Source organism: Phocoena phocoena, chromosome 19, assembly GCF_963924675.1.
Source record: "Phocoena phocoena chromosome 19, mPhoPho1.1, whole genome shotgun sequence".
Lineage (NCBI taxonomy): Eukaryota > Metazoa > Chordata > Mammalia > Artiodactyla > Phocoenidae > Phocoena > Phocoena phocoena.
The window spans coordinates 19,545,917-19,569,930 of NC_089237.1; the positions used below are offsets into that span (position 1 = coordinate 19,545,917).

A 24,014-nucleotide genomic window follows, 5' to 3' on the forward strand; every position below is an offset into this window, starting at 1 on the left:
GTGGTGGAGCTCCTGAGAGGACAGCTGTGAAGCCCGGGTTAGGCAGGGCAGGCTGCAGCAGCCCCAGCAGCCTGGCTGGGGGGGGCACAATTAGCCCCGGAATCCAGGAGGGCTCTGTGAGCTCAGAGGCTGTTTATCACAGGGGTTTAATCAGCCCCATGGCAGATATTTTTTGTCTGCTCTCTTGGGCTATGTCCTGGGCCTGCTTGTCATAAGTTGCACTGAGATTTCAAAATACCCCTGTCCCCTTGCTGGTAGAGCAGGCAGCTCTCCTGGGCATGGCCAGGAAAATCTCATTCCCCTGAAGCCTCTTCCCCGTGGCTGGTTGGACCCACCTCCCAATACCCATACCTGGTACTTTCTTCCTGCTCCTCTTTCCTGCTGGGAGAGTGGGGGAAGACTTATAAAGGCAGGAGAATAGCTGTGATGACCTCCATCTAGAGGTGAGAGGAGGTAGAATCTCACAAGGTGATGGAGTGACTTTGCAGTGTACCCTCCGTGGGCAGAGCTGTCCCCTGGATCCCAGACATGGTGCCCAGGAGTTTGGCATGGCTCAGAGGGGCAACCTAGTTGCCTCAAGAGTGTGGAGGCGTGGGGTCCACCACCCTGCTGGGTGGGGTACCTAGTTCCACCTCTTATCTTCCCGCTAGATGCTCTCTGCGCCACCTGGAGGCTATCTCTCATACTGCAGCCCAGCCAAACCACCAGGCACAGTGCCAGGGTCCCTCAAGTCACCAGGCACCTAGGACTGCACAAGGGTCAGATCCATGGTGTATTCGTTTTCTAGGGCTGCCATAACAAAGCACTACAAACCAGGTGGCCTAAACAATAGAAATGTCTGGTCTCGCAGTTCTGGAGGCTGGAAGTCTAAAATCAGTGTCATCAGGGTTAGTTCCTTCTGAGGGCTGTAAGGAAGTCTGTTCCATGCTGTCGAGGTCCGAACGCGGGTTGGAAAAGAATTTCCAGACACAAAGCAGAATGTAAAGAAGATAGAATTTATTAGAGGGAAGGGTCACTGCCAGAACAGCGGGCCGACTTCCTAGTAGTCTGGGAGAGTCGAGCCCAAACATGTGCTATTGATCAGTTTTTATAGCCAGAAAACAAAAGAATGGTCCGAGGTGAAAATTTCCTTTACTGATTGGTCGAGGCACATATACCTTCCTTCTGTAGGGTGGGAGTGGGACAGGGCATATGCCTTTCCTTATTTGGGACAGGTCCCGTTGCCCAGGTGGGCGTCTGCAGGGCATGCCTCTGGTGGCCGCCCCCAGGAACCAGGCAGAAGTTCCGGCCCTTCCTGTGTCTCACGCTGGGCCTGGTTCATAACCTGTTTCCCCTGCCGGCCAGCAGCCTGCTGTTCCTGGTCTCTCCCATGACTCCCATGTGCTGACGTTTATAGGGCCCTGAGAGGCGTTTTATATAGATCAGCTTGTCTAATCCTCGCAGTGCCCTTATGACTTGGGAACTGTTCCTCATCACCCCCATTTTACAGATATACAGATGAGAGAACTGAGGCTCAGGTCACACAACCAGTAAGTGACAGAGCTGAGATGTGAAACCAGGTGGGGGTCAATATAGAGCTCATGCTCTTTTAATTTAATCTTTTTACGTTTTTAAATTTTTGGCTGCATTGGGTCTTCGTTGCTGTGTGCAGGCTTCCTCTAGTTGTGGTGAGCGGGAGCTACTCTTTGTCGCGGTGCGCGGACTTCTCGTTGCAGTGGCTTCTCGTTGCAGAGCACGGGCTCTAGGCGCGTGGGCTTCAGTAGCTGTGGTGCGTGGGCTCAGTAGTTGTGGCTCGCGGGCTCAGTAGTTGTGGCGTATGGGCTTAGTTGCCCCGCGGCATGTGGGATATTCCCGGACCAGGGCTCAAACCCGTGTCCCTCGCATTGGTAGGCGGATTCTTAACCACTGTGCCACCAGGGAAGTCCCAGAGCTCGTGCTCTTCATTACTGTGCCCCTCTGTTCCATTCACTCACAGTCCCCACACACGTCATGACAGCCCATTTTGTGGGAACATTGCCTGCAAAAGTGACAAGCCGCTTACTAAGAGCAGGGGGTGGGGTCCAGGGACTGCAGGCAAGGTTCTTGGCTGTGAACTTGAGAAATTAATTTTCTTTGTTCAGATGTGGGCTCCACTACTAGACGTGTGGCCTTATGGGAACGTCGTGGCATCACTTGACTTCACTGGGTCTAATTTGCAAAATGAACACAAGTCTAAAGACACAGGAAATGTCTTTTAGGAGGATGTATTGGTTCACTTAGGCTGCCGTAACAACCACAGACTGAGTGGCTTAAATACCAAAACTTTGTTTTCTCCCAATTCTGGAGGATAGAAGTTTGATAGAAGTTTGGACTCAAGGTGTAGGCAGGTTGGTTTCTTCTAAGGCCTTGTTCTTTTGCTTGCAGATGGCCATCTTCTCCCTGTGTCTTCCCGTGGTCTTCTCTCTGTAAATGTCTGTGTCCAAATTTCCTTTTCTTTCTTTTTTTTGGGGGGGCCATGCCACACGGCTTGTGGGATCTAACCCGGGCCCTTGGCAGTGAGAGCATGGAGCCCTAACCACTGGACTGCCAGGGAATTCCCCAAATTTCCTCTTCTTATAAGGACAACAGCCATATTGGATTAGGGACCACCCTAATGACCTCATCTTAACTTAATTACCTCTTTAAAGACCCTCTCTAAATACAATCACATTGTGAGATACTAGGAGTTAGGACTTCAACATATGAATTTGTGGGGAGGGGGGCAGGGTGGGGGTCACCAGATGTAATTCAGCCCATACAAGAGAAATGGGCTCTGTCACTTCTCACTCAGGCCCTAGCCTCGGGGCTCCCCCACTCTGAGCGAGAGACACAGCCCCTGACCTCAGGCATTCTCTGTCCTGGTGAGGGGGACACCAGGCCTGCCCTCGGGAAATACCCAATCTGAAGCAGAGGCAGGAAGCATGCACACAGATTCAGGAGGAAAGTGAAAATCAACCCAGTTCAGTCTGAGGAAGGTGATGGGGCAGAATAGAGCCAGTTAGAGGCAGAAAAGTCCGGTGGGTGGGAAAGGTTCCAAGAAGTGAGTCAGAAAGGAGAAGGGGAGGGGCCTGGAGGGGTGATGCACGTGTGCGCTGTGTGTGTGTGTGTGTGTGTGTGTGTAAACACCAACTGTTGCCCTAACAGCAGGGGGCATCGGGAGCCACGTGGGGCAGGGGTGGGGATGGCTTCACACACTGTCACCGTTTGTGAATGTCACGGGCACTGGGCACGAGGTGGTTGGGTTTCTGCAGTCATCCTCTGGCGGGCAGCTCCTGCATCTCCAGCAGGCACCACAGGCCTGCCTGTCCCAGCACTGTCAGCGCCTGGCCTGCCTTGGGCCAGGCTAGTGTCTCCAGTAGCCTCTCTGCTGGCTCTCCCTCCACGTCGCCTGCTTTCTGAGAGCCCCGCTCTCCCTCTGAGCGCTTTGCTCTGAGCCCTCAGGTGTCGGCCACCCAGTGTGTGGCCATTTCTGACACTCTTGCAGATACCCCTGCATTTTACTGCTGCTTTGTTTAAAACAGCTCCCCTTCTGCTCCCTTTTGCCATCCTTGGGTTGCGGCTTTCAGAAGGCCAGGGAATTTCAGCTGGGATATGGGGCACAGGCATCTCTGGGTCCCGAAGCCCTCTTGCTCCTTCTGTGTATTCATTGCACTCGCCTTTGTTTACTTGTCTCCCGATCTGCCCAGGTATGAAGCGGCCACTGAGCCCATCTCCCCCGGGTGAGAAGGAGCCCCCCGGAGGATCTGCAGCTGCTGAGTGCCCCCCTCGGCCTCCAGAACCACCTAAACCCAAGCGGGAAAGAAAACGGCCGTCGTACACCCTCTGCGACGTCTGCAACATCCAGCTGAACTCGGCAGCCCAGGCCCAGGTGCACTGTGGGGGGCGGGCCCACCAGAGGCGCCTGCGGCAGCTCAGCTTGGGAAAGACGCCCCTGGGGCCAGGTCAGTGTGGAGGGGCGCTGCTCCCACAGATTTGGTTCTGGGCCCCTGTGAGGGGCTCTGGGTCTGTGGCGTCTCTCTGTGGGGTCTTTTGGTCTGGGGTACCCTCAATGGGGTCTTAGAGTCTGAAGTTCCCCAGATGCTGTCAAGTTTTTTTGCATCTGGACAGCCCTCTATGGGGTCTCTCAGGGCCTGAGGTCTGAGGTCTCCTCTGGATCTGGGGCTCTCCCTGTGGGGTCTTTCAGGACCAGGCCCCCTAAGCAGCATTTCTCCAGCCAGGAGCCCCCTGGCAGATAGTTTTCCAGATAAGGGCCTCACCTACAGGGCGTCCCGGCCTCCTGCTCTGGTCTCTGAAGGCCAGGGTCAGCGAAGTACACGACACTCCGGCTAAGGGCTGAGAGGTGGTCAGGGGAAGAGCGGGGAGAAGCCCCTCTCTCTTTGGCCACTGGACTCCTGGCCAGGATTTCGGCCTCTCCCTGGCTGGCATGACTCTGCAGAGGTTGGGCTGCAAGAGGGCCGCTGGCTGCAAGGCAGATTTCTGGGCGAAGTGGGTGAATGGATTCGTGAATATGATTCCAGCTGACAGGCACATGGGAGTCATGGGAGAAACCAGGAGCAGCGGGCCGCTGGCCGGCAGGGGAAACAGGTTATGAACCAGACCCAGCGTGAGAGGCAGGAAGGGCCGGAACTTCTCCCTGGTTCCTGGGGGCGGCCACCAGAAGCACGCCCTGCACACATACCCTGCGGCCCAGGTTGGTAGCTTTGCCAGAGGGCTACACTCTGACCTCCTGAGGGCTGCCTGTTGTTTGGGTGAGTGTTTATGGGATGCCCTCTGTGCTCCCCACACTGTGCTGGGGCCTGGAGACGCTCCAGTCTTACTCCTCCTGCCGCGGCCCCCAAGACTGAAACTGTCTTTTAGGCTGAGACAGACACGAAATGAGATGAATGTTGTGGGTGCTACATGGGACATGACCCCAGGGGTACAAAGGAGAAAGGGCGATTCTACCTGGGGGTACCACGAAAGGCCTCCCAAAGGAGGGGGGCTGCAGTGAGCTTCGGAACAGGGGTCAGAGGAGAAGGGACCTCGCAGGCAGAGGTCACTGCGTAAGCAAAGCAGGGAATGCTCTAATGGCTGGTACCATCTTCCCCACCTGAGCCCTCAGGGCTGGACCCCAGGATGTGACTCTGAATAAGACCATATTCAACTGTATGGATGTTTCTGGAGTGTGTGTGTGTGAGTGTGTTCAAAAGTCATTCATTAATTCACCAAATACCTACAGACAGCTTACTATGTGCAAGCTGCTGATTGGGGGTATTCATATTTTTATTTTTATTGTTTTTCTATCGAAATAGAGTTGATTTACGATGTTGTGTTAGTTTCAGGGGTACAGCACAGTGATTCAGGTATATATATACATATATATATATATATATATGTTCTTTTTCAGATTCTTTTCCCTTTTAGGTTGTTACAGAATATTGAATATTGAGTATATTTCCCTGTGATATACAGTAGGACCTTGTGGTATTTTTTCTTTCGTTGTATTTTTTCTTTATTGAGATATTACTGACATATAACAAATGTAAATGTAAGGGGTACAGTGTGATGATTTGATACATGTATATATTGCAAAATGATTACCACAGTAAGGCTAGTTAACACCTCCATCCCCTCACATAATTCTGAGTGTATGTGTACAGATAACAGTTAAGATTTACTTTCTTAACAACTTTCAAGCGTATAAGGCAGTACTGCTAATTGTAGCCACTATGCTGTGCATTAGATCCCTGGATCTTATTTATCTTACAGCTGGGACTTTGTACCCTTTGACTGACATGTCCCCATTTCCCCCACCACCAGCCCCTGGCAACCACCATTCTACTCTCTTCTACGTCTATGAGTTCAGCTTTATTTAGATTCTGCATGTAAGTGAGAACATACAGCATTTGTCTGGGAATCTGTCTTTTTAAAAGGCAACAGAGCTGCCTGTTAGGAAAGAACTGTCTAGATAACTACATGCAGACAAGTTTGTCCAAGATAACAGCAGGCTTCATAGATGTGGGGATGGGCTCCTTTGAAGAGTGGGAGGGAGAGGTGAATTGACAGAAGTCAGGGAACGCTTCAGAGAAGTGACACTGAAGGTGGATCTTGTCTCCCAGGCAGGGAGACAGCTAGAGCAGTGGTCCCCAACCTTTTTGGCACCAGGGACCGGTTTCGTGGAAGACAATTTTTCCACGGACTGGGGGGGCTGGGGGATGGTTTTGGAATGATTGAAGTGCGTTACGTCGATCGTGCACTTTATTTCTATCATTATTACATGGCGATATATAGTGAGATGATAATACAACTCACCATAATACAGAATCAGTGGGATCCCTGAGCTTGTTTTCACTTGCCACTCACTGATAGGGTTTTTTGTGTGTGTGTTTTTAAAATTTATTTATTTTGGCTGTGTTGGGTCTTTGTTGCTGTGCACGGGCTTTCTCTAGTTGCGGCGAGCAGGGGCTACTCTTCGTTGCGGCGCGTGGGCTTCTCATTGTCGTGGCTTCTTTTGTTGCGGAGCACAGGCTCTAGGCGTGCAGGCTTCAGTAGCTGTGGCACGCGGGTTAAGTAGTTGTGGCTCGCGGGCTCTAGAGCTCAGGCTCAGTAGTTGTGGCACACGGGCTTAGTTGCTCCGTGGCACGTGGGATCTTCCCAGGCCAGGGCTCGAACCTGTGTCCCTTGCATTGGCAGGCAGATTCTCAACCACTGCGCCACCAGGGAAGCCCCCCACGGATAGGGTTTTGATATGAGTCTGCAGGCAGTTGATTTATTGTGGTCTCTGTGCAGTCAGACCTCTCTGCTAATGACAATCTGTATTTGCAGCCGCTCCCCAGCGCTAGCATCACCGCCTCAGCTTCCCCCCAGATCATCAGGCATTAGATTCTCATACGGAGCCCACAGCCTAGATCCCTCGCGCGTGCACTTCACAGTAGGCTTCGTGCTCCTATGAGAATCTAATGCGCTGCCGCGGATCTGACAGGAGGCGGAGCTCAGGTGGTAATGCGAGCGATGGGGAGTGGCTGTAAATATACATGAAGCTTCGTTCACTAGCCCACCGCTCACCTCCTGCTGTGCGGCCTGGTTGCTAACAGGCCACGGACTGGGGGATTGAGGACCCCTGAGCTAGAGCAAATGCACCCAGGCCTGAGGCCATGGCTTTGCAGGAACAGCAGGTAGTGCTGGGCTAGGCAAGTGGCTGGCGCGGCAGGAGGTGAGCAGGGGCTGCCTGTAAAGTCCTCAAAGCCAGGCTGGGCATCTGGCCTTTGTCCTAAAGGTGACAGGCATCACTGAAGTGTTTTGAGCGGAGTAGTTAGTGTTTTTAGAGGTCTCTGGTGAGGGGGAAGGGTGCGTCTCGCGGGCACATGAGAAGGAAGGGGGTAGGATGGTGGAACCAGATTCCGGGGTCTTTTCTGCAGGACTTGGTGACTGACGGGATGTGGGGCCAAGGGGAAGGGAGGTGCCAAGGATGACTCTGGCTTAGGGGATGCTGTGATGGACAGTTCCGTTATCGGAAAGGGGGCACTGAGAGGGAGGCAAGGGTGGGTGGGGAAGGCCATTCCTGTGACCAGAGGACTTGGTCCCACCCCTGCTCCCCTCTAACTCTGGCTTTTCAGGCCTTCCTTCTGGGCAGTGGTCCTTCCTTCTCTCCCCGACCCACCATCCCAGTGTGGAGAGAGCAGGCGGGGTGTGAGAAAAAGGACCGCAGACACTGGTGGCCACAGACAGGCTGTCCAGAGGGATGGGGTTCCCCTTCACTTGGCTTCCCTTTTCTCACAGTCCTTATCCCCCGAGTACAGAGTAGGTTTGGGGGGGGTCACCAGGAGACACGATGCCTGGTACTCCCCCCCCGAGATTGTTAAACAACACCTCGTAAGTCATTGGCCCTCCAGTCACCTGTCCTGCATCACCAGCCTTCCAGCCCTGCGCTGGCCCCATGCAGGATGCCGGGATTCTGTACTGAGCAGTGCTGGGCATTCACGGTCTGGAGGGAAAGACAGCCACGGGGCCAGACCATCCCCCACCGCCATGCTAAGAGGAGTGAGCGGCACTGTGGGAGCATGGTGGGCCGGGGGGTGATGGCTGTGACTAGAGCGAGGATGTTGCATCCTCAGATTTCTGGGAGCCCTGGAATCCCGGGGCTCCAGCGGAGAACCTGTGTTCCATTGGCCTGGTTATCTTTTTTTTTTTTTTTGGCCACACCAAGAGGCACGTGGGATCATAGTTCCCTGACCAGGGATCAAACCCACGCCCCCTGCATTGGAAGCACGGAGTCTTAACCACTGGACTGCCAGGGAAGTCCCTTGGCCTGGTTATCTTTGACTCTACTTCAGGTCATGACCCCCCCAGCAAGCCACCCCCCTCCATGGACTCTCCTGTCCCCTTGGCCCTCTGGGAGTTGGGGGTGGGAGAGGCAGCGCAATGCTAGCAACTTTCCCCAGGGGTGAGGGGGTGGGGACCTCAGTCGTGAGGAAGTCCTCTCGAGGAGGCTGGACCAGAGCAGAGAGCCCTGAGGGCACGGCTGACTGGGGCACCCTCCGGAAATGGAGAGAGTCACGAGTCACGTCTACTTTCAGGAGGCTTGAGCCAAAGTGTGAGAAGCCCTTAACCCACGGCTTTGTTCCTGGACACCTGAGATCTCAGTCCTGTGGCAGCCAGGAGGGCCGCCCGTTCCCTGGGAGGGCGCTGAAGTGGTGGGGGTGACAGCCCAGTCATGCCCCTTCGAGGCTCCCTTTCTGGGAGGCCTCCTGGAGCTGTCACTCTGATTAGGGGTCTGGGGGGCTGGCGCCTTGCACAGTGACAGGCCGTCACGGGCAGTGAGGCGGGATCCTGTCTGGAGGATCCTGTCCCTGAGGCCGTCTGTGGGAGGGAGATATGGGGGGCGGCTGTCCCCTCTCTGAGCTTCCTCACCAATGCCTGTGTCAGAGGCTTCCTTACTCAGCCTCACCCAGCTGCCCACCATGAGTCAGCCTGGAACACCTAGGAAGGGGAAACAGCACAGGATGGGGAAACAGCAGGAACCGCACCCTTCCCCAGCCCCTCCTCCAGGTCATTCCCCCACCTGCCCTCCTCCCGATCTGTCTCCCACACAGCAGACCCTTTCATCCTTCAGGAATGAGCCATCTTTCACCCTACCTGCCCCCCATGGGAGGTGTGGGCACCAGGAACCTCCGCCTCAATGTGGCTGAACTCAATGACCCTATTGACCATCACACACACACACACACACACGCGTGCACGCGCGTACCCCTAAACAATTTTAGGTAGTTCTTGAACATCTGCAGAGAGAAAGGTTTGCTGCCTCAACCCTCCTACCTCCAACCTCTAGTGTAGATGTTGGGCCAGCACCGGGCTTGGGGGACGGACACCTGGACCTGGACCTTGGGGAAAGAGCTGTGACCTACCCCCAGGGCCAATGAGCACGTGCTTAGGAGATGAACGGTTGGCAAAGCACTTCCGCAAGGAGCACAGCATTCCCTCCTCACCCAGCCATCCCCGGGCATAGCTGACTGGCATTCAGCCCTCACTTTAGACACTGAGATACTAGAACTCAGAGAGTGTAAGCGACAGGCCTAAGGCCACAGCGAGGTTCAGATCCCAGCATCTCTGACTCTAAATCCTGCCTCTCACGTGCCTTCCCCACCTTGCTGCTGAGGAGAGCAGCACACATTAAGAGAGACAGAGCCTTAATGTTTCAGGAATGGGGAGGAAGGATGGCCCAGCGCAGGCAGACCAGCTCCCGTGACAGGCGGTTCAAGTGCTCAGAACCCACGCCTTGGTGTCCTCAAGTGAACAATGGGGAGATGCCAGCCATCTCCCGCTCTGCTTAGGCTGGCTCGGGACAGGGAGGGGAGCCTTCTAAATCCAACTGGTTCCTCCCCCTATCTCTTGGCAGGACTGACCCAGCTGCCCAATTTAGGGCGCATCCCCTGTTCCCCACCATTGCAACATGACACCAGCGGGGAGAGAAGGAGATTTCAAAAATGACTTAAGCTCTGGCTTACCGAAATGGCCAGAGGGGACTTGGATGGGGAGCACAAGGTAGACACTAACGGGGACAAGAAAGCGGAGACGGAGTCAGACTATATTGGATTTCAGGGCAAAGTCGGCTGCAGCTGTACCAGACACCCTGGTGCCTTTGGGGACGGGAAGGCATCAGAGTGGCAGATGGAGGCTGTCCCCGGCCCTGTGCCCTCAGACCTCTCCTAGATCCCGTTCTAAGCAGCCCCTCCATCTCCTCTCCTAGTCTTTGACTGCAGAAGCCTCCGGCTGCATTCTGAGCCCCAGAGATCAAAGGCCTTGAGCTTGGGTCACCCCTGAGTCACTGGCTTGATGAGCTCCTCTCCCTCCACTCCCCGCAGATGGATTAATTTCAGTCCCATCAGGAGGCCCCGGAAGCCCTCCAGCCTGTCCCCCCGTGGCTTCAGTATCTCCCTGGGTTTCCAGTTCCTCCTCAGCATCCCTCCCAACCCGTCCTGAGGCCTCTGGATGCCTGTTTCACCTTGGCTCCCACAAGGCCACTAAGAAGTTCTTGGGGTCTAACCAGTGCCTCCTGCGGCGGTGCCCTCACTCTCCCTGGACAGCACCCCCTCACAGATGTGAACCTGACCATCAGCACCTCCCCCCAGGGGCCACCAGGAAAGGCAAGGCTGTCTGGGTGGAAATTAGGGGGCTTAGCTCAGATCCCTGCCCCCGCAGCAGACAAAGGTTCCGTCTGTGTCTCTGGGTGGGTTAATTAGCTCTGGGCTTGAGTTTCCTTCCTCTCCCCACACCAGCAAGTCCTTCCCCCCAGAGAGCCTCTTCCTAACAAACCTGTTTTCAGGGGCTGCTGCCGCCACCCCCTCCCCAGACCTTCTTTGCAGCTTGAGAACCGGCTGCTCCAGAGATTACGGGTTATTGTCTGGTGGAGACAGGATGCTGAGGGGGTGGGGGGCTAGCGCTGGGACCCGGGCTTGGAATGCGAGACTGGATCCAGCTGTGGCTTGGCTGTCTCCTCTCCCGCATTCCACCCCCCTCCCGGCACCAGGTGCTCAGGTGAGTTAGGAGCCCGCAGGTTTCAGGAAGAGGAGGGGGAGGAAGAAGCCAAATCAGAAGAGAAAAGATGGGGGGGAGGGAAGGGTACGGGCAGATGAGGCGCGTCAGAAGTTCTAGGTGATCAGATGAACACCCCTTCCCTGCTTCCTGGCATTGCCCAGGTAGCAGGTCCGGCAGTCCAGGTACTGAACTGCAAGCCACGTTGCGCTCGCTTCCCGCTCTCTGAGCCTCGGTTTCCCCTGCAGCAAAAGGAGGTAAATAAAAGGGGATGGGGGCAGAGGATAAGTAAGGCTAGATAGGAGAACGGGGCCCCTGTGGCAGCAAGCCCTGAGGCAGGGCTTCAAAGTTCAGAAGAAGAATTTTCTGGCAGGCAGAGAAGGGGCTGGAAGCACCTCCTGTCCTGGAGGCCTCTGTGGGCAGGGTCAACTCTTCGCTTCAGTATAAGAGGCACTAGGTCCCCGGACACCCTCCCCCTGTCCCCATACCTTCGGGGAAGAAGCGCCCTGTTCTTTCCACCGGTGGTTGGGATGGGGAAACCAGGGAACAGGCAGCGCCTTCCTGGAGTGGGGAGACAGGGCCCGGTAACCGTGGCTTCCCAGCAGAAGCAGGAGCCCCTCCCTCGCACCCTCCCCTCCTGTCCCTCCACTCCCCCACCCCTTCCCTCTGTCACTCTCCGGCTGGGTTTCATTCGCTTCTCACTCTGCGCTCAGCGGTTCCTCCAAAGGCAGAGAATGCTCTTGGGTGAGTGCTGAGGACGCCTGAGCCGGGGGGTTGGGGCGGGGGCTTCCAGCCGAGGGTGGGCCTCTCCCCTCTCCCCTGCCCTATTCTTTTCCTCCTATTGTCGGCCCCCACAGAGTCGTCTGTTTAGAGGCTACAGTAGCCAGCTGACTCTTGGTACCTTTTCCCAAGTTCAAGGATGGGGAGGGGGAGCCCCCACTCCGGCCGGGAGCAAAGGTGGGGCCGGGGTGGCAGGAAGGGTCGGGAATCTGGAGGTCCAGCCTGCAGGAATAAGGCTGCTGCACTCCGGGGCAGGTGTGCGTCATCGGAGGAGCCCGCTACAAAGGTTCCTTGTGTCAAATCATACCTTCAGCTGCCTCCGAGGGGCTGCCTGGAGGAGCAGGGGTCGGGGGTTAGAGGCAGTTGTTAATGCAGCAGAGAAGGAGAGAGCCAGGCGCCCGCTGAGGTCCAGCCACCGCGCTGGGGTCCACATCAATGCCCCCCGTGCTTCGTTCGTGGGCTCCGGGCTCACCTCCCCACACAGGGCTTGCCTGGTCCTTTTTGAGGGAAACAGCCGTTACCCTTTAAGGATTTGGGGGATCTCCTTCCACAAGGGCAAGGGCTGGAGGCCATGGGGCTGGGAGCAGAGTTCCTCTTGTGACTGGGCCCGGGGGTCTTCCTCAGGTGCAGGGAGGGCGGGAGTCTGGAACATCAACGCCTCCACAGTGCCGGCCAGCCCAGGGTGGGTTGGGGGCGCTGGAGAATGTGGGGAGGAACCCTAATCCTAGCGGGGAGTGGGCAAGCTGGGGTCTTGGTTCAGCCTCTCATTCCCTGCCTTTGGTGCTCTCTCCCTCCTGGACTCCCTTTCTTCAGAGTTTTGGTTTTATCTGTGATAGAAATGGCAACTTTACTATTTGAGGTGTGTGTGTGTGTGTGCGCGTGTGTGTGCGTGTGTGTGTGCGTGTGTGTGTGTGTGCGTGCATGCCTGCCTTGGGGAGGACCCTACCATCTGCCCCTATGACTCGAGGCGGGGGTGGGAGGGGACTCTGGGTTTGGCTACATGAGCTTGTGTGTATGTCAGGCGCATTTAATTTTGTAAGGGGTGTGTGTGCTTCTGCATATGGATCTTTATGCACGTGAACCTCTGTGTGATGTGTGCCACTGCACGCCTGTCGTTCTGTATTGTCCGTATGTGCGTCTGTAGGGGTCTGCGTGTCCTCGTGTGTCCGTCCCTCTGGGTATATATGATCCGAGTGTGTCTGTGGCTCTCGCCTGTGTGTTCATGCATGCGCATGCGTGGCCTCTGTGCCCGCCCCTTGGCCAGCAGGGGTATCTGTCTGTCTCTGCGTGGGTACCACCTCCGTATGTACACACATCAATGTGCATAGACGGTCTCACCATAGGGAGATGTGTGTGAGTGTGTGCCTTGGTGTCTGTCCCTGTCACTATCTGTGTGGATGCCTGCGGACCTCAGGGTGTGTGTCCCTGTGCTCTTTCGTGTGTATCTTTCCCAGTGATGGCGAAACAGCAGGACGTAGTTTCCCCGGATTCTCTCCCTTGGATGGCAGGCAGGGTGATGTTATTTCATGAGACACCTGCTCTGCACCCCTGCCCTAGGCTCTGTTGGACCCCTGGGGGTGGCCTTTTCTCCGTCACTCCGTCTGGTTTATTCCTGTTTGATCAGAGTAACAACCCACCCTCTTGAGGCAGCCATCCAATGAGCCCTGGGTCCTGGCTGTGGACCTCTGGCCAGGGGTGGGGAGGGACTGCTCTGAGACACTTAGCCAGGGTGGCTGTTCTGTTCCAAGATGCTACCCGAGAACACCCCCCAACACACGCCTGACCGTTTTTGGGGTGCAGAATTCTAGACCCATCAGGCTGTGTGGTGCCATCTTGGGACAGGGGTGGGGGCTGCAGTGTCTCCCTTCATCTGAGCATACCCACAAGCCAAGTGGCCACACGTACGTGTGCATGTGCCATGACTCGTGCGTCATCCCAGCGGCCCTGGGGGCCAGGACTCACAGTGAATGTCAGAGGCAGGTGGTGGGCGGCTCAGAGCAGCGCTGCGTGAAGGGGGCTGCAGGGAGCTCCCAGCAACCACTGGAGAGGCCCTGATCTCAACGTGTGCCTTAGGCCTTGAGTGGGAGAAGAGTGTACCCAGTTGTGCAGGGGCTGGAAGGCATTTCCGGGTGACTTCGTGCTGACCAGAAGGGGAGACTGGGTCACCAAGTGCCCTGCGCCCCCTGTGCAAACAGCCTCCACACCCAGCATCTTATTTGGTCCTCAGACCCATTCCTCTCCTGCCCCTTCCTCCTTATCCAGCTGTAATTTCCACTTCACAGGTGAGGAAACCGAGGTCAAGTGCTGGGCTGCCAAGGCCTCAGAGTTTGATGTCGTTACTGGAGCTCCACTGCAGGCTTCTAGGTCTAGGAGGGTGGGGTACCACCCACATTCCTCCTGCAGGGAAACCCACACAGGGGTGAGGGTCTCCTGGGCATCTGAAAGTTCTAGGAAGAGGTCACTCCTCCCACCCACCCCATTTGTCATCCCTGTTACAAATAACTCATTAGATTAAAACACTGATTTCCTGGGAATTCCCTGGTGGTCCAGCAGTTAAGACTGCGCTCTCACTGCTGAGGGCCCAGGTTCAGTCCACCTCCAGAGGTTCCCCACAAGGCCGGAAGTTCAAAATCCCCAGCATTCACTGTAGAGCTTCCATACCTCTGTTCTACCTTGAGCTTTGAGAACCTGCACTCGACCTTGAACTTCACGACGGTTCCCAATGGCTCTGCCGTTCCCACCGCTGAAATGCCCTTTGCCTGGTAAAATCTCACTGACCCTTTTGTGAAACCTAATTGGCTCTCCAGGCCGATGACCTTCAGCTGACCGCCTGCTCCTCTGTGATCCCAAAGCATTTTGTTCGTCACTCTCGCTCGGGGCACCTGCCAGAGTGTAGCCTCCCTAGCGCTCCGCCCGTTTGGCTCTCACCAGTCGGTTCTCACCTGTGAGCTCCTCTAGGAACCCACGGATACCTGTGGTGAATGAATGACCGCTGTCCCTCCCGCTGGCGGGGAGCATCCTTCCTGCGGTCTAACCTGAGTTGCTCCTGCTGCAACGCACGCGGTGGGGAGGGTGAGAGCGACGCCGGGCTAAGGGTGCGCCGAGCCAAAGCGGCGGCAGGTGGGCGCGGCCGGCCGACCCCCGGGGGCGCCGCCGCCCTGCCCGCGACCCCGGCCCGCGCCGCCGCTGGCGCCTCTTCGCCCCGGTTACCGCTAGTGGCTGCTGTCGCTCAGTGGAGCCCAAGGAGACCGCGGCCAGAGCGTCCACCGCGCAAGATGGTGGCTCCCGAGACTCAGTGAGTGCGTGCGTGCGGGGGCCGGGGAGGGGAGGGGGCCGGGCGGGGCGCCCCCTCCAGGAACCTCCAGGCAGGGGGCGGCCACGGGGGCTGGGGTCCAGCGGGAGAGGCGGCACGGCGCGGGCGGCAGCCATCGAAGAGCTCCTGCACCACGCGCCCCCCAGAGGAAGTTCCCCAGCCCTCCGCATCCAGGCCCCGGGAGGATGGGCTGCCAGGGGACGGGGCTCCTGCCCCTAGTCTGCCGGGAGCGTGGACTCCTCTTGGTGGGGTCCCGAAAGTAGGAGACCCAAAGAAGCCTGGGGAGGGAACTGGGGACCCCCATCCTGAGGCCATATAGACACTGTTTGAGGCTTAAGTGCTGGGGTGGAGTGGGGACCACCGGCCAACACACATCGCCCCAGGGGCCCCTCAAGAGTCACGTCTTACATCCCGCCCCACCCAGCCCGGTTCCCTCAGGTTGAGGTAGGAGAATGTCAATGGCTTTTGCCTGGTCTTTTAGAGCAGCGCTGTTCAGTAGAACTTTCTGGGATGCTCTATATGTTCTCTATCTGGGCCATCTAGTACAATAGCCACTAGCCACACATGGTTATTGAGAACTTGAAGTGTGGCTCGTGTGGCCGAGGAACTGAATTTTTAAAAATTTAAAATTCTGGGGAATTCCAAGGCGGTCCAGTGGTTAGGACTCTGCGCTTCCACTGCCAAGGGCGTGGGTTCGATCCCTGGTCGGGGAACTAAGATCCCTGAAAGCCACGTGGTGCGACCATAAAAAAAAAAAAATTAAAATTCTGATTAATTTTAAACAGCCACATGTGGCTGGTGGCTACCCTATCGGACAGTACAGTTTCAGAATCTCCATCTTCCCAGGCTTCCTCCCTCCCTACTCTTTTTGTTCTTTTCTCAAAAACCCAGAAGGGTGTCACCTTGACTTTGCACCTCCTCTCCATTCTAAGACCCTTTGCGTGGCGGGCTAGACAAAGTCACAGAATCACGGGACCTTAGGAGGAAAGGACGTCAAAGGCAGCTGTTCTAGCCGCCCAAAAGGTGCCCGGGTGCCCTCTCCATTGCTGTCTCTGCCTGAGAGCTTGTGCTTCCTGACTCATTTACTGCTCAAATTTTGTGGAGCACCTGCTGGGGGCCAGCCGTGGTTCCCTTCTCTGGAGTCCAGAGAGGAACAAGTAAATTACCTTACCTGCCCTCGGGGAATTTTCCAGGGGACGGGGGCGGACAGCAAGAGCGCAAGCAATACACAGAAATAAGCATATCTGTAAACTTTGGGGAGTGCGCTGGAGGGAACAAACGGGGCAGTGACAGAAAATAAGGGGACTTGCTGGGGAAGGATAATTAGAGAAGCCTCCCCTGAAGAGGTCATTATGCTAAGACCAGAGGGAAAGTGGATTAGGCAAAGTGTTGGGAGGGAGGGTGGGAACATTCTGGAAGAAGTCGCAGCATGTGCAAAGGTTCTGGGGATGGGACTCTGGCACTCTGGAGGAACTGAGAGAAGGCCAGTGTAGCTGGAAGGGGAGGGAGGCACAAGTGGCTCCCAGAGAGGTCAGCAGTGCCTGGGCATTTGGTAGATCTTGAAAGGGATTCTGGTGCTGGCCTCAGAGCAATGGGCAGTCATGGAGGGATTTTAAGCTGTATGTTTTAAAAAGCCCCCTCTGGCTACTGAGAGTCTCTGACCCCAGACAGGGGTAAGAGTGGAGACCCAGAGTGCCATCGGGAAGCAACTGCTGTAGTCTAAGCAAGAGATGATGGTGGCCTGGACAGGGATGGTGGCAGTGGCATGGAGAGAAGGGATGAGTTAGAGGTAGATCGTAGAGGTGGAATCAACAGGACCTGTGGACAGACCAGGTCCTGATGTGGAAGAGAGTGGGGGTTGGATGGGCAGTTTTCCAGCCGGAGCAGCTGGGTGGGAGAAAGGGCCATTTTCCTGAGCGGGGCAGCCTGGGAGAGGAGCATATTTTGTAGGGACAGATACAGGAGAGATCTGTTTAGAAAAGCCAGGAAGGCAGTTGGATGGAAAGGTGTGGTGCCCAGAGGAGGGTCCTGTAGAGATGGTTCTGAGCTCTTGGGACAGCTTGAGATAGGGAAGAGGAGGATGAGATGACATCAGAGGAGTGGCTGACGGGAGCAAGGAAAACCAGGGGCTGTGGTGTCCTGGAAGGCAAGAGAAAAGTGTGTTTCAGGAGGGCGTGATGAGCAGTACCAACTGCCGCTCAGAGTCCAGGGGAAGAGGACCAGCAAGGTTCACCCACTTCTGGGAACACGGAGTGCTTCTCCTTACACTGCATGGGCTGCCCGTGGAATTCTACTCATCTGCCCTTACTCTACCTACCTACTAAGCGCCAGGTTCCACACAGGGCGCTGGGTGTAACATCAGGTGGGCAAGACAGTCACTGCTTTCTCAGAGTTTAGAATCAGCTAAACCAACAGCCTCAGAAACAGGAAGTTGTTGGGACTTCCCTGGTGGTCCAGTGGTTGGAACTTCGCCTTCCAGTTCCGGGGATGCAGGTTCGATCCCTGGTCAGGGGGGCTGGGATCCCACATGCCTCCCGGCCAAAAAACCGAAACAGAAGCAATATTGTAACAAATTCAGTAAAGACTTTGAAAATAGTCCACGTCAAAAAAAATCTTAAAAAAAAAAAGAAACAGGAAGTTGTTTCATATAGCCAAAATAATCCTTTCGTTCTTTTAAACAACCAGCTTTTGCTGAGAGCCATCTGCGTGCCCAGTCCTGTACAGGGACGTAGAGGTACAAAAATGAACAAATGTGATCTTGACCCTCCAGGAACCGAGTACAGAGATACGTAGAGCATCCCTGCATTCACCATATTGTGTTACAAAGACTCATACACGGGGAATTATGGGAGAATAGAGGACAGGTACCAGCCCAGGTTGGGGGGGGGGGGGGATTAGGGTGGCAGAGGGGATGCCTGAGCTGCTCTCCAGGAATGAATGGGAAATAGCCAGGGAAAGAGGAGGGATAGGGAGTTCCAGGTACGGGGGATGGAGGCAGGAGCAGAAATAACAGTAATGTGTGTGGGGCATGGGAAGCCTTTGGAGCTGGCTGAGTAGACAGGAGTGGGAAGGCTCTGGAGGTGTCCAGAGGCTGGGGGGGGGGGGGGGTCTCACTGGCTCATGGTGAGGTATGTAGACTTAGGCAATGGGACACCACCAAAGAGGCGGAAGCAGGGCAGTGACACAGTGGGATCTGTGTGTGGCCTTGCTCTCTGGCTGTTACGTGAGGTATGAATGTGGTGGAACAAAGGCAGAGGCGGAAGCCGCTGCGTAATCCAGGTGAGACGGTGCAGGCCAGGGTCTCAGCATGGCCTGTGGAGTCAGGGGGACTTGGGTTCTAATTCCACCTCAGCCACTTACTGCTTGGCAAACCTTGGGCAAGTCACTTAAAGCTCCCGAGCTTCAGTTTCCTCCTGTCCAAAGTGAGGATGATACCATCCTCAGAGAGTACTTGCAAGAGTAATCTTGGTCTCCTGATGGAGTCACCCCAGTCCTTAGCACAGGGCCTGAGTCAGTTCGAACTCGGTAAATGGTAGTTACCGCTGTTGTTATCAGTAACCATGGAGGGGAGGGGCAGGTGTGAGAGATAATGAGGAAGCAGAGGTGGCAGGTCTTGGCCATCAACTGGACGTGGCCGTGGGGTCCTGAACTCCTCATCCTCGCCTCGCACCTGGCGTGGTGGTGGAGTGAGGGAGGTAGAGGCAACCAGCTGGCTGCCTTTAGTCTGGAACCCAGCCCCCGCTTCTGGGCTACCCTTCCCAGAACCGCACAGCTGGTGTGTGTGTGACCGTGCCCATGCGTGTGTTTAGGGAGGGGAGCTCCAGAGGAAACAAATCCCATTCCTCAGTCCTGTGGCTCTGGGAGCTCAGCTTCGTGCTAACTTCCTTCTGTTGACACAAATGACTGTGGCCTGATGGCACCAGTTATCCTCTGGGCGAGGAGCCAGGATTCAGCCCCGAGTTATTCGTGAGCCCTGAGAACCAGCGCTGTCTCGGGATTATACAGTGTGTTTGCGTTGACGGCGCTGGTCTTTCCAGCTCTGAGTTCTGACGTGCTTCGGCAGTCAAAGCTCGATGCCTTGTCCTGGATACAGGGAGACCCTTAGAGGGGGCTGCAGCCCCCGTACCTCTACCCACTTTGGATAACGCTTTATGGCCCACTCCCAGTAGCCCTTCCCCATTGGGTCCAGTCCACCCCTCGCCCGGGGAGTCCTCTGTGGGCAGTGTGAACCCCCAGTGGACGCCTAACACCTCTCCCTTGTCTCTTTCACCTCCAGTCTCCCACCAGCGGAGTGGAAATAAACTTTCCGGGCTAAGTTAGATGGATGGTCCCCATTAGCCTGGCGGGCTGCCCCCCTCCTGCCTCCCCACCGACTCCCCTTGTCAAAGGAGGTGCTTCGGTGTGCGGGGCAGGCTGGGGGGACAAGAGCATCTGGGTGGGGGTTGGAGGCGCCCTGCCCCTCGAGCAGGAATGGTGCCCCCGGGGAAGAAACCAGCCGGAGAGGCTTCCAACTCCAATAAGAAGTGCAAGCGTTACTTCAACGAGCACTGGAAAGAGGAGTTCACCTGGCTGGACTTCGACTACGAGCGGAAGTTGATGTTTTGCCTAGAGTGCCGCCAGGCCCTGGTGCGGAACAAGCACGGCAAAGCGGAGAACGCCTTCACCGTGGGCACCGACAACTTCCAGCGCCATGCCCTGATGCGCCACGTGACCTCGGGGGCCCACCGCCAGGCTCTGGCCGTCAACCGGGGCCGGCCCACTTTTGAGGGCCAGGCTGAGGGTGGAGGGACCTGTCCGGGCCTGGCGACCACCCCCAGCTTCAGGAGTGTCAAGGTGGAAGCGAACCCGGCCAAGGTGGCCGTGCTGACCACGGTGTACTGCATGGCCAAGGAGGACGTGCCTGACGACCGCTGCTCTGCCCTGCTCGAGCTACAGAGGTTCAACCTGTGTCAGGCGCTGCTGGGCATGGAGCACGGCGATTACTACAGTCCTAGGAGGGTGAGGGACATGCAGGTGGGTGGCAGCCAGGGCTGTGGGGGAGGGAGAACATCAAGCCATCTGGGCATGGCACCAGCATGCCAGGCCCCGGGGCAGCAGCCAAAGCACTTCATTCACACCTTCGCCCATCAGAGCCTTCACTGAGGGCATACTCGGTGCCAGCTCCTGGGTGCCCAACAGTGAAGAGGCCGGGCCAGGCCCTGTCCTCAAGGGCTCAGGTCCGCTCCCCTCACTACCTAGGTCAGAGGTTGCAAACTGGTGGCCTGGGAGCTCGATTGGCCCACAGATGTGTTTTGGTGGTTTTCACAGTTTTTAAGAAAACTTAAATTAGTCTCCAAGATAAACAAAAAACAACAACAACAAAAAAAAACAAGAGATTACATATAAAAATGTGGATTTGTGACTTCTACTAAGAAGCTAGGTCCTGTGCAGTCAGGGCATGAAGTTCTGGAGTTGGAGAGCAGGGCATGGGCTTCCCCATTCCCTTTGGTTTATCCCTGGCCCACTTCAAGGTCAGTATCACCCATGTGGCCCCTGGGGGCGTGCATATTGCAGCTCTGTCCCAGGCACTGGCTGTATGAGTCCTGGGGGCTGGTAAAGGGGTGGGGGAGTCGGATCTCATCGCCCAGAGAGATGACAAACAGCACACAGTTGGGGCCCTTTGTAACTGGTAGGGAGTCAACGTGTCTATCAGTTAATCCCTGAGCCGCAGAGCAGAGGGAGACCCCAGGAATAAGGCTGACAGGGGCAATGCTGTGGAAAAACACACACACACAAAACGCTGTAGAAACTTTATGGTTCCTAAAGCATTTTTACACGTATAAGTACAACACAAAATTACATTGATGGGAATTCCCTGGCGGTCCAGTGGTTAGGACTCCGCGCTTTCACTGATGAGGGCCCGGGTTCAGTCCCTGGTCAGGGCACTAAGATAGGAGTCACAACAACCTTTTGAGGAGCTTGGGGGCAGGTATCGGCCTGGTTTTAGAGCTGAGGAAACAGAGATGAACAGCGAGGTGAAATGATTTGCGCAAGGTCACACAGTCAGTAAGTGGCAAAGCTAGGGTTAGTCTGACCCCAGGCCTGTGCTCTTTCTATCACCCCACCCTGCCTGCCTCCCCTTCCCAGGACAAGCCTAACTCTGTCCTCCCTCCCTTTCTTTCCCTGGCTGTCCCAGGTGGCCATTGCCAGTGTCTTGCACACAGAGGCCTGCCAACGCCTGAAGGCATCCCCGTATGTGGGCCTGGTGTTGGACGAGACCAGGGACTGGCCTGAGTCCCACAGTCTGGCCTTGTTTGCCACTTCGGTGTCCCCCTGCGATGGCCAGCCTGCCACCACCTTCCTGGGCAGTGTGGAGCTACGGGAAGGCGAGGCCACCGCTGGCCAACTCCTGGACATTCTGCAGGCTTTCGGCGTGTCTGCATCCAAGCTGGCCTGGCTCAGCTCAAGCCTCCCCAGTGACCGCCTGGGGAGCGTGGGCCCGCAGCTCCAGGCTGCCTGCCCACTGCTCATGGAGCTACACTGCCTCCCGGGCCGGACAGATCCCAAGCCCCCTGCCTACCTAGGTGAATATGAAAGTGTGCTGGATGCCCTATTCCGCCTCCATGGTGGCCCCAGTTCCCACGTGGTCCCTGAGCTCCGGGCGGCACTGGACCTTGCAGCTATTGACTTGGCAGGACCACGGCCAGTGCCCTGGGCCTCCCTGCTGCCTGTGGTGGAAGCAGTGGCTGAGGCTTGGCCTTGCCTGGTGCCCACGCTGGAGGCCTCTGCCCCAGCCTCACCTACAACCAGGGCACTGGCCCTCGCCCTGCGCCAGTTCACCTTTGTGGCCTTCACCCACCTCCTGCTGGATGCTCTGCCGTCCGTGCAGAAGCTCGCCCTTGTCCTGCAGCCAGAAGAGCCGGACTTGGCCTTGCTGCAACCGCTGGTGACGGCAGCTGCAGCCTCCCTCCAAGCGCAGCGCAGCTCAGGTGGGGCGCGTCTCCAGGGCTTCCTGCAGGAACTGGCAACCTCCAGCCCTGACTTGGGCCGCGGCCGCTGCACCTACCGCGGTGTGGAGCTGGTGGGCTACTCCGAGGCTGCGGTCCAGGGCTTGGAGCGGCTGCGGGGGGCTTTCCTGGACTCCATGCGGAGGGGGCTGCGGGACTCCTACCCCGGGCCCTCGCTGGACGCCGTGGCCGCCTTGGCGGCGATCTTCGACCCCCGCCGCTACCCGCAGGCACCCGAGGAGCTGGGCGCGCACGGCGAGGGGGCGCTGCGCGTCCTGTTGCGCGCCTTCGCCCCCGCCGTGGTGTGCCAGCGGGCGCTGGGCGACTTCGCGCTCTTCAAGCGCGTGGTGTGCAGCCTGGGGCGGCTGGGCCCGCGGGCCCTGTGCGCCAAGCTGGCGTGCGCTCGCTCTGAACTGCATGAGCTCTTCCCTGACTTCGCCGCCCTCGCCTCCCTGGCCTTGGCGCTGCCCGCGGGCGCCGGCCTCCTGGACAAGGTCGGCCGCAGCCGGGAGCTGCGGTGGTGGGGGCCGGGCGGGGCGGGGGAAGGCCGGGGCGGCCCCGCGGTGAAGATCGCGGTGGATGGGCCGCCGCTGCACGAGTTTGACTTTGCGCTGGCGGTGGAGTTCCTAGAGAGTGGGTGGGGTGAGGGGCTCCTGGGCTCGCAGCTCACGTGAGGGCGGCCTCCTCTCCTCTGTCCAGCCAGCCCGGGGCCCTAGGCTCTCTAAGGGCCAAGCCGGAATTGACCGTGCTGCACCCAAGCTGACCTCCTAGCTGTGGCCTCCCACCCACCTTCCCCGTGCTCCCTCTGCTCCACGCTGAGTACTAACCGAGCCCCGTGGGCTGTGGAGGAGGGGCTGGATCGGGGGCGGGGCTCGGGCCAGTGGGCAGAGGTGCTGGGGTCTGGGGCACCCTAAATATCACTCCTGACCTTTCCAGAGTTTGGTGAGAGTGGCTCACCCCTTTCCCTCTGAACTCAGCCAAAGTTTTGGTCCTAGAAAAGTTGAGGGGCTCTTGGTTGGAGGGAGGAAGACAGGGTCTGCGCAATTCAAGGGTTGAAGGAGAGGAGACTGGGTCCTTGACTGTTGGCCCCCACTTCTGACAACATCTCTTCAGATGTGACTGGAGAGCAGATGACCGCCCTTGTTTTTGACACACAGCACAGCACCCTCTCTGTGCACAAGCTAACAGTTCGAGGGAAGTGGTGGCGCCCTCCTCACCAGTAGGCTGCCTGAGGCTTTTCTCTACATGGCTGTGTATATCGACATACACATCTATAAATGTAAAATAAATCTATCCTATCTTTCACAGTGTTAATACACGAAATCTAAAAGGACTTACTTTGGTTTTGCAATGACAGGGTCCAAAAAAGTCCCAGGTGGACTAAATTTATTTCTAATTTTTTTCCTCCTCAAAATCTGGTTGCTTTCTAAGTTCCTAGCCTTCCCCTGCCCTTGCCTCAGACTTTTTTTTTTTTTTTTGCCACGCCAGGATTTTAGATTTTAGTTCCTCGACCAAAGATTGAACCCGGGCCCTCGGCGCAGAGTCCTAACCACCGGACTGCCAGGGAATTCACAACAGATTTTTTTTTTTCTTGCCCACTGCTTGGCTTGTGGGATCTCAGTTGCCCGACCAGGGATTGAACCTGGGCCCCTGCCTCAGACCTTTAAGACCAAAGACTGTAAAACCACAGTGCTGGACTGGCTGACTCTGAGATGCAGCCTCAGGCCCAACACAGGGATGTCGGAGGGCTTTTTGCCTCCTGAAGGAAGCAGCTGGGGCCTCACCAGAGCTGGGGAACACATCCTTTCAGATTCTAGTGGGTTTCCTATCCCCTCTGTCAGCCCTTGCTGTGAACCATGTGGGGATCTGGACAGGGTAGGTAGTGAGAGGGGAGGGGGCTGGCCTCT

General features: G+C 56.7%; 2 protein-coding genes across 7 annotated transcripts in view; both read left to right on the plus strand.

Moving 5' to 3' along the window:
• Positions 1-3,706: 3,706 nt before the first annotated feature.
• ZNF385C (zinc finger protein 385C) overlaps positions 3,707-24,014 on the plus strand; it is a 30,291-nt gene continuing 9,983 nt past the window's right edge. For 5 of the 6 annotated variants that reach the window (XM_065896704.1, XM_065896705.1, XM_065896708.1 and 2 more), the window contains exon 1: positions 3,707-3,959. In XM_065896704.1, the coding sequence (XP_065752776.1) occupies positions 3,707-3,959 (253 nt within the window). The remainder of the gene's footprint in view (positions 3,960-24,014) is intronic. The other variant, XM_065896709.1, reaches the window with a different exon arrangement.
• C19H17orf113 (chromosome 19 C17orf113 homolog) lies at positions 19,463-22,781 on the plus strand. The gene is made up of 2 exons (XM_065896703.1): positions 19,463-20,134; positions 21,297-22,781. Exons 1-2 carry the CDS (start codon positions 19,592-19,594, stop codon positions 22,779-22,781), a joined length of 2,028 nt encoding a protein of 675 aa, XP_065752775.1. The 5' UTR covers positions 19,463-19,591.